We start from the raw sequence: 13,655 nt of genomic DNA, 5'->3' as shown, positions 1-13,655 counted from the left end.
TTTGGTACACTTAATTTAATCAGTGGTGCTTATTGAATAGTAATTAGTAAGCATGAAAGTGGTGCAATCCTTTGACCAGAAAGGTGTCTTATGTATTTTTGTTATTTAATCAGTATTTACAGTATTACATCATTTTTAGATACTCTAAATTATTTTAGCACACCATTGATTAACAAAAGCTCTATTCTTATCATCAATTCTGTGGAGATACTACAATCACATCTCCCTGTTTATTCTATCTCAGTGTTAACCCCACATGGTATGGTTGCTTGAACTAAACATATTGTGGCGTGAGCGGGGCGGCGGCTGACGACCAGCATGCCTTGCGGGGATGTCGGTGTGTTCACCCTGATGGGGAAGGGTGTTTGGGTTAGTGGCTTCGGCCCTGTTTGTGTGTGTGGGAGTGTGACGTGTGAAATGTGCTCCAGTTCAGGCTGACGCTGAATTGGATGTAGGCTCCTGAGTGAAGGTGCTGCTCATGCCATACCTGCTGTGTGCTAAATAAAGTACTCCCAGCCATTACATTGGGCAGCAAATAAGCTCACTCGACTCTCCAGCATTCTTTCCGGCGTAAAAACGCTACAATATTATTGGATGGGTAGCCCCTATTTAAATCTTCCACAGGCATTTGCTTTTCTTGTAAAGGGTGTAACCCTACATATTATGTGAGCATTGCCCAGTTGTAGTGCTGGATGATCAGCATTCAGAACAGTTTGGAATTTTCTGTGTTTAACACAATTCTACTAAACCTGGGTATCTGAATAATGTAAATTGGAAAGGAACAGTGACAATAATGTTGGTCTCTAAGGCCTTGTTCACACGGCCATTACATATTTGGATAAGCGAACTACCTCTGAACATGTTTGACTCTTCAAAACTTAATTGCAGATATCCCTAACTTTCATTGTGACTATCCAAAACTGAATTACAGATATCTAACTGTCATTTTGACATGTCAGAATGCAATTACAACTAGTCAAAAATATGTTGTTGATATCTGTAAGGTTTATTCCAGATATCAAATATAAAATATTTTATAAAATATTTATAAAATATTAATTGCCAATAATGGTTAAAACGACTTGCCATACTCGGCGCTTGATCGGCGCTCACTGGACGCTACGAACGCCAGAAAAACGCTCGATTTTAACTCCTGTGTAAACAAAGCCTAACTCTCCCAGACACTCCCAGAAACTACAGGAATTGTCTCATTTGAGATTTAGTTAATCATTGTATCTGTATGGTACCTTAAATCCCATAAGCAAGCAGCTATAAATTACATTCCGTGCCCATGATCAGGGGGTACAGAGTATTCAACATAATTTGGGAATGGTTATTTAGTGCACTCGCTGGTATCCCAATATACACCTCAGTGTATTGGGAGTCATGGAGTACCATCTGTCCTGCACATTTTAGTTTTCTCCACCTCCAGTATTCCTGATTCAAACAATTAGTCAATTAATAGCCCAAAGTTGAATTCAGGGTGTTGGACCTATGCCATGCAGACAGAGGTCATGCTTAGGCTAGAATATAATAATGCAGCACATATTCATTTTTGGGGGAAACTTTCACCTTATTAGCAGTTCTAAAAATTAGGGAATCATTTGCCACCTTTTCAGTTTTGTTAGAAATTTTAATAGGAGATAGATTAATAACATTGTGGGTAATTTCTAACAGATATCTGTAGGGTCCCTGCTGAGCTTTGGTTACTGACTGTGCCAAACTGCTGTGCATGTTTTCCCCTATGTTCTCTGTTTTTTCCCCATTTTTTATGAACCTACCAGTATGGTGTATTCTAGCCTTAAACCCATTGTCTTTAGGATATATTCTGGATCTACCTCGACCCTGATCAGAATGAAGTGTTTGCTGAATATGAATCAGTAAATTGACAAAAAGAGATAAAGAGACATTTCAGCCAGATTGTGTACTGTAGGTCTTTTTTTTTTCATTCACCTAATGTAGTAAGAGTGGTTGGCAACCCTTAACACTTAAAGAGCCATTTGGACCTGTTTCCCACAGAAAGGACATGTAAAATGAGGACAACTCTGCAGCATGTTTTTTTCTTTTATACTATATATTGTATAACAAAAAACTATATTGTGTTGCATTTATGAAATTAATAAACTGCTGCAAGAAACCAACATTTTATTTCTGCATGCAACAAAAACATTTTAAACTCAGAAAAAAAGACACTGGATTGAAGGTAACTTTTTAAATAAAATACTATTCTGTCTAAAATGTCTATTCGATTCCTTCTCGTATTTATGAAATAAAAAGCCTAACTTAAATTATCCACCTCCAGCAAACCAAAAAGTCTGTCTGCTTCTGTGTGCCGTCATCCTTTTATCGTGTGTACTGAGGTGTGCAGTCAGTGATCAACCTAAATGAAACTGGTGGTCGAAAAGCTTGATAAATTGTCTGCTGAAAAGACATCATCCTGTGTACTTTGGAAGCTATGCAATTGGTGCAATTCTGACCAAGTGCATTATCACGTCTGATGACATTTCATCATGGACAGCATGTTAGAGCGAACATAAAGTTCTGTGTGAAACTGAGCAAATCTGCCACAGTAGGGACTTTATAAGCTTCATGGTTTATCATTGTCAAGGACAAAAAAATGGTAGTTGCTTAAGGATTAATACATCATTCCTGTATGCCCTCCCAACCATCCCCAAAGTAAAGTTTAACATACACTAGCAATCCACTTTACTAGAAACGCCTGCACATTTGTGCAGTTATCTAATCAGACAGGTACGTCTTGTGTAGCACAATGCAAAAAATCATGCAGCTACAGGTCAAGAGCATCAGTTAATGTTTACATCAGGAAAGGATAGGAATAGGGTAACTTCCCAAGTGAAAAGACTCACTCAAACTGGACAGCTGAAGCCTGGGAAAAGACCAGGTAGCTGACAGGAGTGGAACCCAATGTGGTCTTCTGGTGTTGTAGCCCATCCAACAGGGGTTTGATATTCTATACATGCTGAGATGCTTTTTGTGCTTATGTTACTATATCATTCATAATAGCATTAAAAAACCCAGGAGATCTTTAAGATCCACAAGCCAATCCATCTCATATCAACCATGACATGGATAAAATCACAGATATTACGTATATCACAGATATTACCTATTGCTATGTTTTAATGTGAACATTAACTAAAGCTCTAAACCTGTATCTGCTTGGTTTATTTTATTATTTTGGTTTGTTGGTTTTTGCTGCCAAAGTATTGGCTGGTTAGATGATGGTTGAATGTGCATGGGTACAGGTGTTCCTAATGAAGTGGACGGTTGAAAACGAAAAGCTCATGACAAAATGGCAGCGTTTCCCCCCCTCGTTCCTTCTTTTAATCAGGACCTTTAACTTCGCTCGAGGGTCACGTGACCGCACGGACACGCCCACATCGGTAAATCAAGTCTCCGCGAATGCAGCTGAAGGGAGGCGGCACTTTCCAAACCGAGCAACGGTGAGTTTATTTCAGTATCATGGTAAATGTTGGTTACTTTCTATTTTTTAAATGTGGTAGAACTCGAACTTGGTGATGGTGAAGGGTATACGGTATATTTTGTTTTTATTGCTTTACCAAACGAGTTAAATTAGTTGGTGAATTAAGACATATAGGGCGTACATCTACCGTAGCGCGTGCGCTCAATTTAAGCACCTGACTGGTTTAGGTTACTCATGGCAAAGTGAACCTGAAGTTAAAATAAACTAAGCAAGAAAAGACCACAGTTTGTAGAACAGGTTCGTACAAGTTACCCACCACCTCTACCAGTCAGGTGTAAGTTAGTTAATGAAAAATCTCAACCTGAAACATATTGATATGTTTATTTAAAATTATTTCCTTTTTTTAAACTTAACATATTCTAGCAGTGTCCATTGTTTGTAATTAGAATCCAGCAAATAAATAGTTAAAAGTTTCAGAATGCAATGACGCCAGACAAGGTATAGCAGTAACTGGGGTGAACTATTTAGAAATCTGCAAGATTAAGTTTTAGTTTTTTGTCACATGAACCTTGCAGCACAGTGAATTTATTTTTTCGCATATCCCATATCCCAGTTAGAAAGCTGGGGTCAGAGTGGAGGTCAGCCAAGATTGGCTGTACTGGGGCTTGAACCCCAACCTTTCGATCAGAGCCTTATCCATTTGCGCCACCGCTGATTTAGATGTATGAATAGAGTGTATGGAAAAGGAGATTAGGACTAAAGCGCTCCCGCAGCAGTCTCTTCATGTAGAGGTGATTAAAGAAAATTTAAGTCTTTTCCTTAGTCACCGTTTTCCTCCTGTTTCAGTCATGGCTGTGAACGTTTACTCCACATCAGTAACTAGTGAGAATCTCAGCCGCCATGATCTGTTGACGTGGATTAACAGTTCCCTCCACATGAACCATGCCAAGATTGAGCAGCTGTGTACAGGTCAGTCCCGTTACACTGATTCCTTTCACCCCAGCATTTTCTATGCATTTCTGATTATCTGTAACAAGATGAGGGAATGCACAATAAATCATCTTGGTGCAATATGAAAGAGCGGTGATCACATTTAATGTGGTTTCTCATTCTTAGGTGCTGCCTACTGTCAGTTCATGGATATGTTGTTTCCATTGTGTGTGCCATTGAAGAGGGTGAAATTCCAGGCCAAACTAGAACATGAATATATCCACAACTTTAAAATCCTTCAAGGAAGCTTTAAAAAGCTAGGGGTTAATAAAGTAAGTAGAGACTAAGACTAGTGTTCATTTACAATTACTGTAAATTCAGTATTCATTCTTTGGACATAAAAAAGTAATGATTATAATGAACTGTGTCAAATGTATTTTGTTTATTTAACATATTCCTGTGTTTCTTAAAGATTATCCCAGTAGACAAGCTTGTGAAAGGGAAATTTCAGGATAACTTTGAGTTTGTGCAGTGGTTTAAGAAATTCTTTGATGCTAACTATGATGGAAAGGAATACGATCCAGAAGCTGCTCGACAGGGTCAGGAGGTCACTGCCTCCCAGTGTCCAGCTCCAGGTTTGGCCAGTAAACCTCGGAAAGGCAGTCTGGGTAAGAAAATTACGTTAACTGTTCAGAATGCAGTGTAGCCTCTTTAAGTCTAATAATTAATAAATTGGCGTCCTATCCGACATTGTATAAAATTATTATATGTGTTTGACTGACTTAAATTGAATTGGGTTAATCCAAACATCAATTAACTCAAGTACAAGTCTATAAATAATGTCAGCATGTTATGAGTGGAAAGTTTATAAAATTAAAGGGCTGTAGTTGTTTAATTAACATCATTGTTCCTTGCAAAGTCTAAGGGTTAGATAAGAACTCTGGTTGAAAGCCTCCAGTTTTCGTCTAATTGTTACTTAGATATTTCCAACTGATAGTACGTGAACTACATGTAACTGTTGATGGATTTACCAGAACACCAAAGCATTTCCCTATTCCCTATTCCACGAACGGCTTTTATATGCAACAATTAATCTTTGTGTCATTTTTCCTCTTTTTGTGCCAGTGCTTAGGCTCAATGAATCTTTCCCTCCCCCTCCCCTTTCTTTTCTCGCTTCATCTTAGAGACACGGATCAGTTCAGTGAAGCCTACAGCTCCAGTTGGTAAGATACATAAAGTGTGTATAGATAAAATTAAGTATAGTTATATTGCCTGGCTAAAACCCTATGCATCATTACAAAATTAGTTTATGCTAGTGTATGTCATAAATTAATTTATGCAGTGTATGTCATAAGAATTGCATTAATTAATTAGCAGAGATCTCGCATTTTGTAACAGGGTAAACAATTTACTCAATTTAGGTTTGAGAATAGTCCCTTATGCTTCTTTCTTACTTTTTAATTTTTTTTATTATTTTAACAATTTGAGCCTGATGAATCTTGGCATTGTCATCCTTAAATATGCCCATGCCACCAGGGAAGACAATCTATTGATGTGTTACCTGGGTTGTTCAGTACATTCAAGTCATTAGCTGACTTAATTTTATTGCCTCATAACTTGCTAAGCCTAGAGTTGACCAACTGAAGTAACCCGAGATCATATCAAATATCAAACTGCCTCTAGAGGCTTGTACAGTGGCCACTATGCATGATGAGTGCATCACCTCATTCTCTTCCTCTCTTACCCTGACACACCCATGGTTCTGGAATAGGGTTAGGCTGGACCCATCAAACCACAAGACCTTTTTTCATTATTCCAAAGTCAAATCTTTGATTCCTAGCAAACTGAAGCCTTTTTTTCTGACTTGCCTTACTAGTAAGTAGTTTTCTTATTGCCACACAGCTGTTTAGTCCCAATCTTGAGTTTTTATGTTGCTGTGTATGTCTATGTGGTAATGTTCTTACAGTCAGCATTGATTTCCACTGATTTTTCACTCCTTCATGATGCAACTTCACCTGAAGCTCTGAAGTAATCTCCTTTGACATTGTTTTTTTATTTTATTATTAGCCTCCCCACAATATTTTTTTCTTTTTCATTGAAGCAGGCCAATAATTGTACTATTCTGAAACACAGTAACACCTTTTCCTTGACCACAGGTTATTTAAGAAATTAAAAGTTATGCCCTGCATCAGCACAATGAATTGTCAATTCAAGCATATAATCACTGCAATATCAAAGCATTTGCATATTTAAATCCAAACAGCATCTCTCTTTTTTTTTTTTTGGCCAGGCAGTGTATTTGTAGCGTAATTATGCTTTTATCTAATAGTGATGCAATGTTGTGACTATGCTGTGTCTTAATGCAAATTCGAATCATTGTGCTGTGTACCATGGTGTTCCTCAGCTCCGCAGAGAATTGCTGTAGCTTCTCCAAAGAAGACAGCTCCTCCAGTGCAGAGGACAGACTCGGGGGCCAAAGAAGACAATTTGCAGATGGTTAGATTATGTTAAACAGAATATTAACTTGATGTTTAGGCATGTTGGAAATGCATAAAAGATTGAACCATGACGACAGGAAAACGGTTGTTAATGAATGGGTCAATACACGTAATATAACTGGAGGCCTCCCAACTGACCAGCTCAGATTTGCTTTACACTTAATGAAAATAGTGTTACTATTCCTAATAAATAGTATGCAAACTTTCAGGTTTGTATCAGTATTAGTTTCAGAAGAACCTTTTAGAGCCTGCGTCATAATTGTCATTGTGTTATCTGGGGGCAGCACGAAGGAAATTTGAAGGCAAATATGAACCACTTCAGGGTATCACTTTTAGGATATACTAAAAATACCAGCTGCTACTGCTAGTAAAAAACAAAAAGAAAAAAATATTGATGGTAGCTTTTTTAATTAATAATTTTGGTTATGGAGTGAATAGTATATATTCAGATTTCTTTCACCATAGTTACAAACCAACAAAACTTACTAGCCACTTTTTAGAGAATAATTTTGCTTTCCTTTAGGCTCTGTCCACAAAAATGTTGTATTTACTAACAAAAAATATGGATCTATCAAAGCTTTAAAATGGGGGTGCGGCTCAAATTTAAATATGAGCGTCCTACACAAAATGTAGCCCAAATTTAAATATGAGTTATGACTTCCACTTTGTGGTGGTCAATCACATAAGATCCTAATGAAATACATTTAGGTTTATGGTTGTAATGTGTTAATGTGGAAATTTATGCACTTAGTTTTGCTTATATCTTCAGGAGATAAGTGATCTACAGTGCATCATTGCGGATTTGGAGAAGGAGAGGAACTTTTATTTCGGCAAACTGAGGAACATTGAACTCATTTGCCAGGAAAAAGAAGGGGAACCCGATCCCACACTGCAAAAAATATTTGCCATTCTTTATGCTACAGATGTAAGTGCTTACTATTTAAAATGTATGTATAGAGCAAAGTTTTTAGTTGGCAATTCCATAATTTTTTACTGATTTTGTCTCTGCAGGAAGGTTTTGAGATCCCAGAGGAAGTTGCTAATGAACCAGAAGAGTTTTGAACAGTCTTTAGGCAATTGTCTGAATGTTAAGCTGTTGTTCAAATGGGTGTGTTTTGCATACACACACTCCCATCTTCCTTCAGTCAGGTGCCTTTTGATCTTTTGCTTTTGCATATTGACATTTGAGTGTTTTATGTTTGTAAATGTTCTAATTCTGTGGGGTTCGAATATTTATTTCTGAATTAGCAAATGATTGATTTCAATATTATTAAAGATGTTTGTCGCATTTTCCAAAGTGGTGGCTCATAGTTTTGTTTTTGATGCTTGTTTTAATATTGAGAGAAGGTTGTTTTTAGAACTTGTTCTGCAGCACTGTGCAAACAGATTTTTATTTGTTGACTTGCCGGTGTTTAATTATAGCTTTTATTTTACTCTAACTCACATTTAAGTTGCGGCATTTGGTAGATGCCTTCATCCAGAGCAGTTTACATTTCTATCTCATTCACATCACAGCAGTTGCAGGTTAAGGGCCCAACAGTGGCAACTTGCTGGTTGTGGGGTTTGAACCTGGGACCCTTCAAACTGTAGTTCAATGCCTTAATCTTTGAGCGGCCCCTGACCCCTGCAAGTAATTAGTTTTAAGCTTCTGCTTTGTTTTCTTACGTCTGGGAACAACTTCTTTCTCAGACACTAGTCAGACATGAACTCAAGTCCATCATTTTGTTTACTGTCAGAAAATAGATATTCTAAGATTCGTTCACAAAAGTGCTCGCCCTATCATGCAGAGATCGCTGGTTCGATCCCCGGGTGATGCTGTTACCTCTCACAGCCGAAGCCTAGAGAGCTGATTGGCCGAGCTCTCTCAGAGGGGAGGGATGAGAGGTACTTTGTGCTCCCACATTAAACACGGCCCTACAGCTAATCAGGGGCGTCTGTGAGCTCGCGCACGCGGAAGGAGCCAAGTAGGGATAACTGCAGGCTGGAGCAATAGGCGTGCCGAAAGGTCAGGGTGTGCCGAAGGGTAGAGGGCATGCCGAAAGAAACTGGTGGGTAATTGGAGCTTTTGCGTTGGCCAATCAGCAGTAATCCTATTTATATACATTTCGGCACGAAAGGTAGGGGGCATGTCGAAAGGTTTCTCATTGGTGAATGGAGCTTCTGCATTGGCCAAACAGCGTGCCAAAAGGTAGAGGGCGTGGCAAAAGTTTTCTCATTGGTGAAGGGAGCTTTTGTGTTGGCCAATCAGCAGTAATTCTATTTATATGCAAGTACCTTTATTTTAGCGTGGAAGAACATCGCAGTGGTAAGGCTTGGTGTGGTTAGTCAATATACTTTTTTTTTTTCTTAATTTTCATCATTTAATTGTTCGTTTAATTGTTGTCAACAGACACATATTACTGTGAGACGAAACACGGACAGGTTTTCCCTCGAAGTAAGGGTTGGCAGTTTGTATCAGTGTCTGTTTTGCGCTACAGATGTTTTTAGGCCTCGTGAAATATTTTAGGCCTCGTCATTTTATTCTGACCGAGAGTTTGAAGGATTTTTTTCTGTTCCATGGATTGCTACTATAGCATAAATGAATGAATGAGCTGATTGAGTGTACAGGTTGGGTGGAGTACACTCTTAAACAGAGCAGCTCTGCCTCTAAATAAAATGTTTTATTGTCTGTTTACTGAATAAGTGCCACTTCAACAGTTACTATTCTGTACTCAGAAGGCTGATATGGTGATAAACGGAACAGTGCAATAAGAATAGTGCAAGTGTGCTTATTTTAGTTGATTAAAGTGACATTATAAAGAGCAATATAAAACAGTATAAACAAGAATTTTTTTAGTTTTTATGCACTTTTAGTAAAACTACAGAAAAACCACTGTCAGTTCAAAACATCCTAAATGACTAATTTTGTAACTTTTTTTGATCTTGTTTAACCAATACAACGTTAATAGTATTCCAAAAATATTAAAATTACATAAAAAATTTTATGAACAGCTTGTGGTATTATATTATTTTAAATAATTGTAATTTGATTTTGATTATGGGTTTAATACAGTTAAGGCTAGAAGGAATGCAGCTTGAGCTCTATTAGGCATGCGCACATCAATCTAACGTGTTTTTTCTCTCACTAGAGAAAGAACAATAGCGTTTAATATTAGCCCTTAAACAGGCAACCTGCGCAACCAATTATCAAGACCTTTCGGCACGCCCCAACCTTTCGACACGCCCATTACTCCGATCTGCAGCTACACCTGTCTCGAAGGAGCGGCTAGCGCTTTCCTCTGAGCGTGTTACTCTGCCCCTTACGGTGCGTGAGCAAGCAGTTCGAAAAGATGCGATCGGCTGGCGTCACGCGGTTCGGAGGAAACACGTGATAGTCTTCGGCCCTCCCGGCTGAATGGTAGTGACGAAGAGGAATTGGCCACAACCCCCCCAGAAAAAAAAAAAAAAAAAAATTAAATCTTATACCATTACATCAATAGTAAGTATGCATGCACATTGGGAAATAAATTGAAACCAGTAACAACCTGGTATGGAAACGTTTGTACCACAGGGGAAGTACAGCACAAGTTGAATAGATCATTTTTACATTTAATTTTGAGACAATACAAAGAATCACATGTTGGTGCTTAAAGTTTTAGTTCACGTTTCCTAAAAACTAAAAAATCAAGTCAGCAGAGGTGGAATGTAAATATTTTTATATTACTAGTGCACTAGAAATAGTGCATGTTTCTAGTATCTGTACTTTACTTGAGTATGTTTATTACCCAATATACATATGTTGCTTTTACTCCACTACATTCTACAGCAAATATTTGTACTTTCTACTTCAGTACATTTCTGCATTCTGCATGTCCATAATGATGCATACTATTTAAGGCGGACACCTGCTGACTATTATGCCTAAATTACATAATTTGCCTTTTCTCTGTGAAAGGTTTAATTTTTGAGCAACAGAGATGGTAAACAACTCATTCATATTCAGGGATGCACACAGATGGGGAAGGAAATATTTTTTTTATGAGCTAAAGGCTACTGTAATACAGGCTCAATACTTTTGATGTTTAAGTAAATTTGAGGGTGAGAACTTTTGTAGTTTTACTTGAGAAGAAATGTAAATGACTCCTACTAGAGTGACAGGGTACTACATTTACTCAAGTACAGGATTTGTACAAACATGTATTTTGCTAAATATGTCTAACTACTGCCAAGGGTGAACATGTTTTTCTAAAAAATTGTTCTTAACATCGTCCTGATGTTAAATAAAGCAAAAAAATCTACAGCTATCCGTAGCTAGCAAGCAGCAATAACAGGGACATTGTTTGCCTGTTGCATTTGCTGGTATCCAGTGATTAGTATCAAAAGTGTACACACATGGACAAAATTGTTGGTACCCTTCGGTCAAGGAAAGAAAAACTCACAATGGTCACAGAAATAACTTTAATCTGACAAAAGTAATAATAAATAAAAAATCTATTAATGTTAACCAAAGAAAGTCAGACATTGCTTTTCAACCATGCTTCAACAGAATTATTTTTTTTTTAAAAACTCATGGAGCAGGTCTAGACAAAATGATGGTACCCCTAGAAAAGATTGAAAATAATGTGACCAAAGGGACATGTTAATTCAAGGTGTGTCCACTAATTAGCATCACAGGTGTCTACAATCTTGTAATCAGTCAGTGGGCCTATATATAGGGCTCCAGGTAGTCACTGTGTTGTTTGGTGACATGGTGTGTACCACATTTAACATGGATTAGAGGAAGCGAAGGAAAGAGTTGTCTCAGGAGATTTGAAAGAAAATTGTAGAAAGCATGTTAAAGATAAAGGCTATACGACCATCTCCAAGCAGCTAGATGTTCCTGTGACTGTTCCTGAGTTGCACATATTATTCAGAAATTTAAGATCCACGAGACTGTAGCCAACCTCCCTGGACGTGGCCACAGGAGGAAAATGAACTTCATGCTCAAGGAACATCAGTGCTAGATCGCACCATTTGACATTGTTTGAGCCAAGGTGGACTACATATGGCGTTATATTCCTGCCACAATTCTGAGCGTGTGGTTTGACATTTTGAGAGCAAACAATGCACTCTATGTGCGTGCAATGTCTCCACTGCGTGCTCAACAGCTCGATTCTGCGCGTGCAGAGTCTTCCCTGCTCGCTTAACTTGTTTTCCAGGCACGTGCGACTTCTCGATTCTGTGCGCGCTTGACTCTGCCTGTACGCTCGCAACATTGTCCAGTGTTACAAAACTGCTACAAAACCAGCCAATCACAGACATCCACACACTACTTCTGATTGGTTGTTTCTCCTCCAATCAAGTGGCACTACTATCGACCGCTTAACGGAAGCTTTGTAAATAAAGAATTTTAAAAGTAAAGCGACCGAGTTGTCCGATTTGAATTTTAGTCGATGTAGTCTAACAATAAGCTATATGGATAATTAGATAAGTAAATAAAAACACACAATGGACAAATGAAACTGGTATATACTAATACTTCATTAAATAAAAAATAAATACTATATTTGTTTATAATATTTAGAAAATAAAAACATTTATTTACATTGCGTATCTTATATAATTTCTTTTCATTTGTATATAATTATATGTAATTTAAATTTCTTATCATTTTTTTTTATTTTGTAAAGCTGCTTTGAGACAATGACCATTTTAAACGCGCTATACAAATTACAGTATGCGTTATGCGGTCGATATTGGCAGCTTTTAGAAAAGAAACAGCCAATCATAAGTAGTGTGTGGATGTCTGTGATTGTCTGGTTTTGTGGCAGTTTTGTAGCGCTGGTCAAAGTTGAGTAAGCGTACAGGTAGAGTCGAGCGCGCACAAAAAAAATAATAAACGTTGCACGTGCGTGCAGGCAGAGTCAAGCGTGCACAGAATTGAGAAATCGCGCGTGTGCGGAGAACATGTTGAGCGAGCAGGAGAGACATTGCACGCACATAGAGTGCATTGTCTGCTCTCAAAATGTCAAACCACGCGCTCAGAATTGTGGCAGGAATATAACGCCATAACTACATGGGAGATGACCAAGGAGGACACCATTGTTAAAAACAAATCATAAAAAAGCCAGACTGGGATATGCCAAACTACATGTTGACAAGCCACAAAGCTTCCTATGGACAGATGAGACAAAAATGGAACTTTCAGCTCTATGCTCACAGATGGAAAAATGAAGCATATCAAGAAAAGAACACTGTCCTTACTGTGAAACATGAACGAGGCTCTGTTATGTTCTGGGGCTGCTTTGCTGCATCTGGCACAGGGTGCCTTGAATCTGTGCAGGGTACAATGAAATCTCAAGACTATCAAGGGATTCTAGAGAGAAATGTGCTGGCTAGTGTTAGAAAGCTTGGTCTCAGTCGCAGGTCATGGGTCTTGCAATAGGACAATGACCCAAAACACAGCTAAAACACCCAAGAATGGATAAGAGGAAAACATTGGACTACTCCAAAGTGGGCTTCTATGGACCCTGACCTCAATCCTGTTGAGCATCTTTGGAATGAGCTGAAACTTTCCCACTGGAACAGGGGCCCTTCAAACCGGAAACAACTGGAGCAGTTTGCTCATGAGGAGGGGCCAGAATACCTGCTAAGAGGGGCAGAAGTCTCATTGACAGTTACAGGAATCGTTTGATTGCAGTGATTGCCTCAAAAGGTTGTGCAGCAAACTATTAAGGTATGGGGACCATCATTTTTGTCTAGGCCTGTTTAATAATTTTTTTTTTATACTTCCTTTGAAGCATGGTTGAAAAGCAATGTCTGAC

At 38.3% G+C, this 13,655-nt stretch overlaps 1 protein-coding gene across 6 annotated transcripts; it reads left to right on the top strand.

Annotated features, from left to right (window-relative positions):
• Positions 1 to 3,385: 3,385 nt before the first annotated feature.
• On the top strand, positions 3,386 to 8,170 carry mapre1a (microtubule-associated protein, RP/EB family, member 1a). Of its 6 annotated transcripts, none has more exons than XM_053504307.1 (8): positions 3,386 to 3,464; positions 4,292 to 4,414; positions 4,562 to 4,707; positions 4,848 to 5,043; positions 5,560 to 5,598; positions 6,780 to 6,871; positions 7,643 to 7,798; positions 7,885 to 8,170. In XM_053504307.1, exons 2-8 carry the CDS (start codon positions 4,294 to 4,296, stop codon positions 7,933 to 7,935), a joined length of 801 nt encoding a protein of 266 aa, XP_053360282.1. In that variant the 5' UTR covers positions 3,386 to 3,464; positions 4,292 to 4,293; the 3' UTR covers positions 7,936 to 8,170. The 6 variants fall into 6 exon arrangements, with proteins under 6 accessions (XP_053360282.1, XP_053360284.1, XP_053360285.1 ...); XM_053504309.1 differs by lacking the exon at positions 3,386 to 3,464 and adding an exon at positions 3,526 to 3,556; XM_053504310.1 differs by lacking the exon at positions 3,386 to 3,464 and adding an exon at positions 3,528 to 3,549 and having other exon boundaries at positions 4,947 to 5,043.
• The last annotated feature ends 5,485 nt before the right edge of the window (positions 8,171 to 13,655 follow it).

Source organism: Clarias gariepinus, chromosome 9 (genome assembly GCF_024256425.1).
Source record: "Clarias gariepinus isolate MV-2021 ecotype Netherlands chromosome 9, CGAR_prim_01v2, whole genome shotgun sequence".
Lineage (NCBI taxonomy): Eukaryota > Metazoa > Chordata > Actinopteri > Siluriformes > Clariidae > Clarias > Clarias gariepinus.
This window is presented reverse-complemented; position numbering and strand designations above follow the sequence as displayed.

What these genes read in the sequence shown, in the direction of transcription:
- mapre1a (XM_053504305.1), top strand. An exon ending in GATTGAGCAGCTGTGTACAG is followed by an intron (nt 4,415 to 4,561) that starts GTCAGTCCCGTT and finishes TCTCATTCTTAG; the next exon opens with GTGCTGCCTACTGTCAGTTC. An exon ending in ACCTCGGAAAGGCAGTCTGG is followed by an intron (nt 5,044 to 5,559) that starts GTAAGAAAATTA and finishes GCTTCATCTTAG; the next exon opens with AGACACGGATCAGTTCAGTG.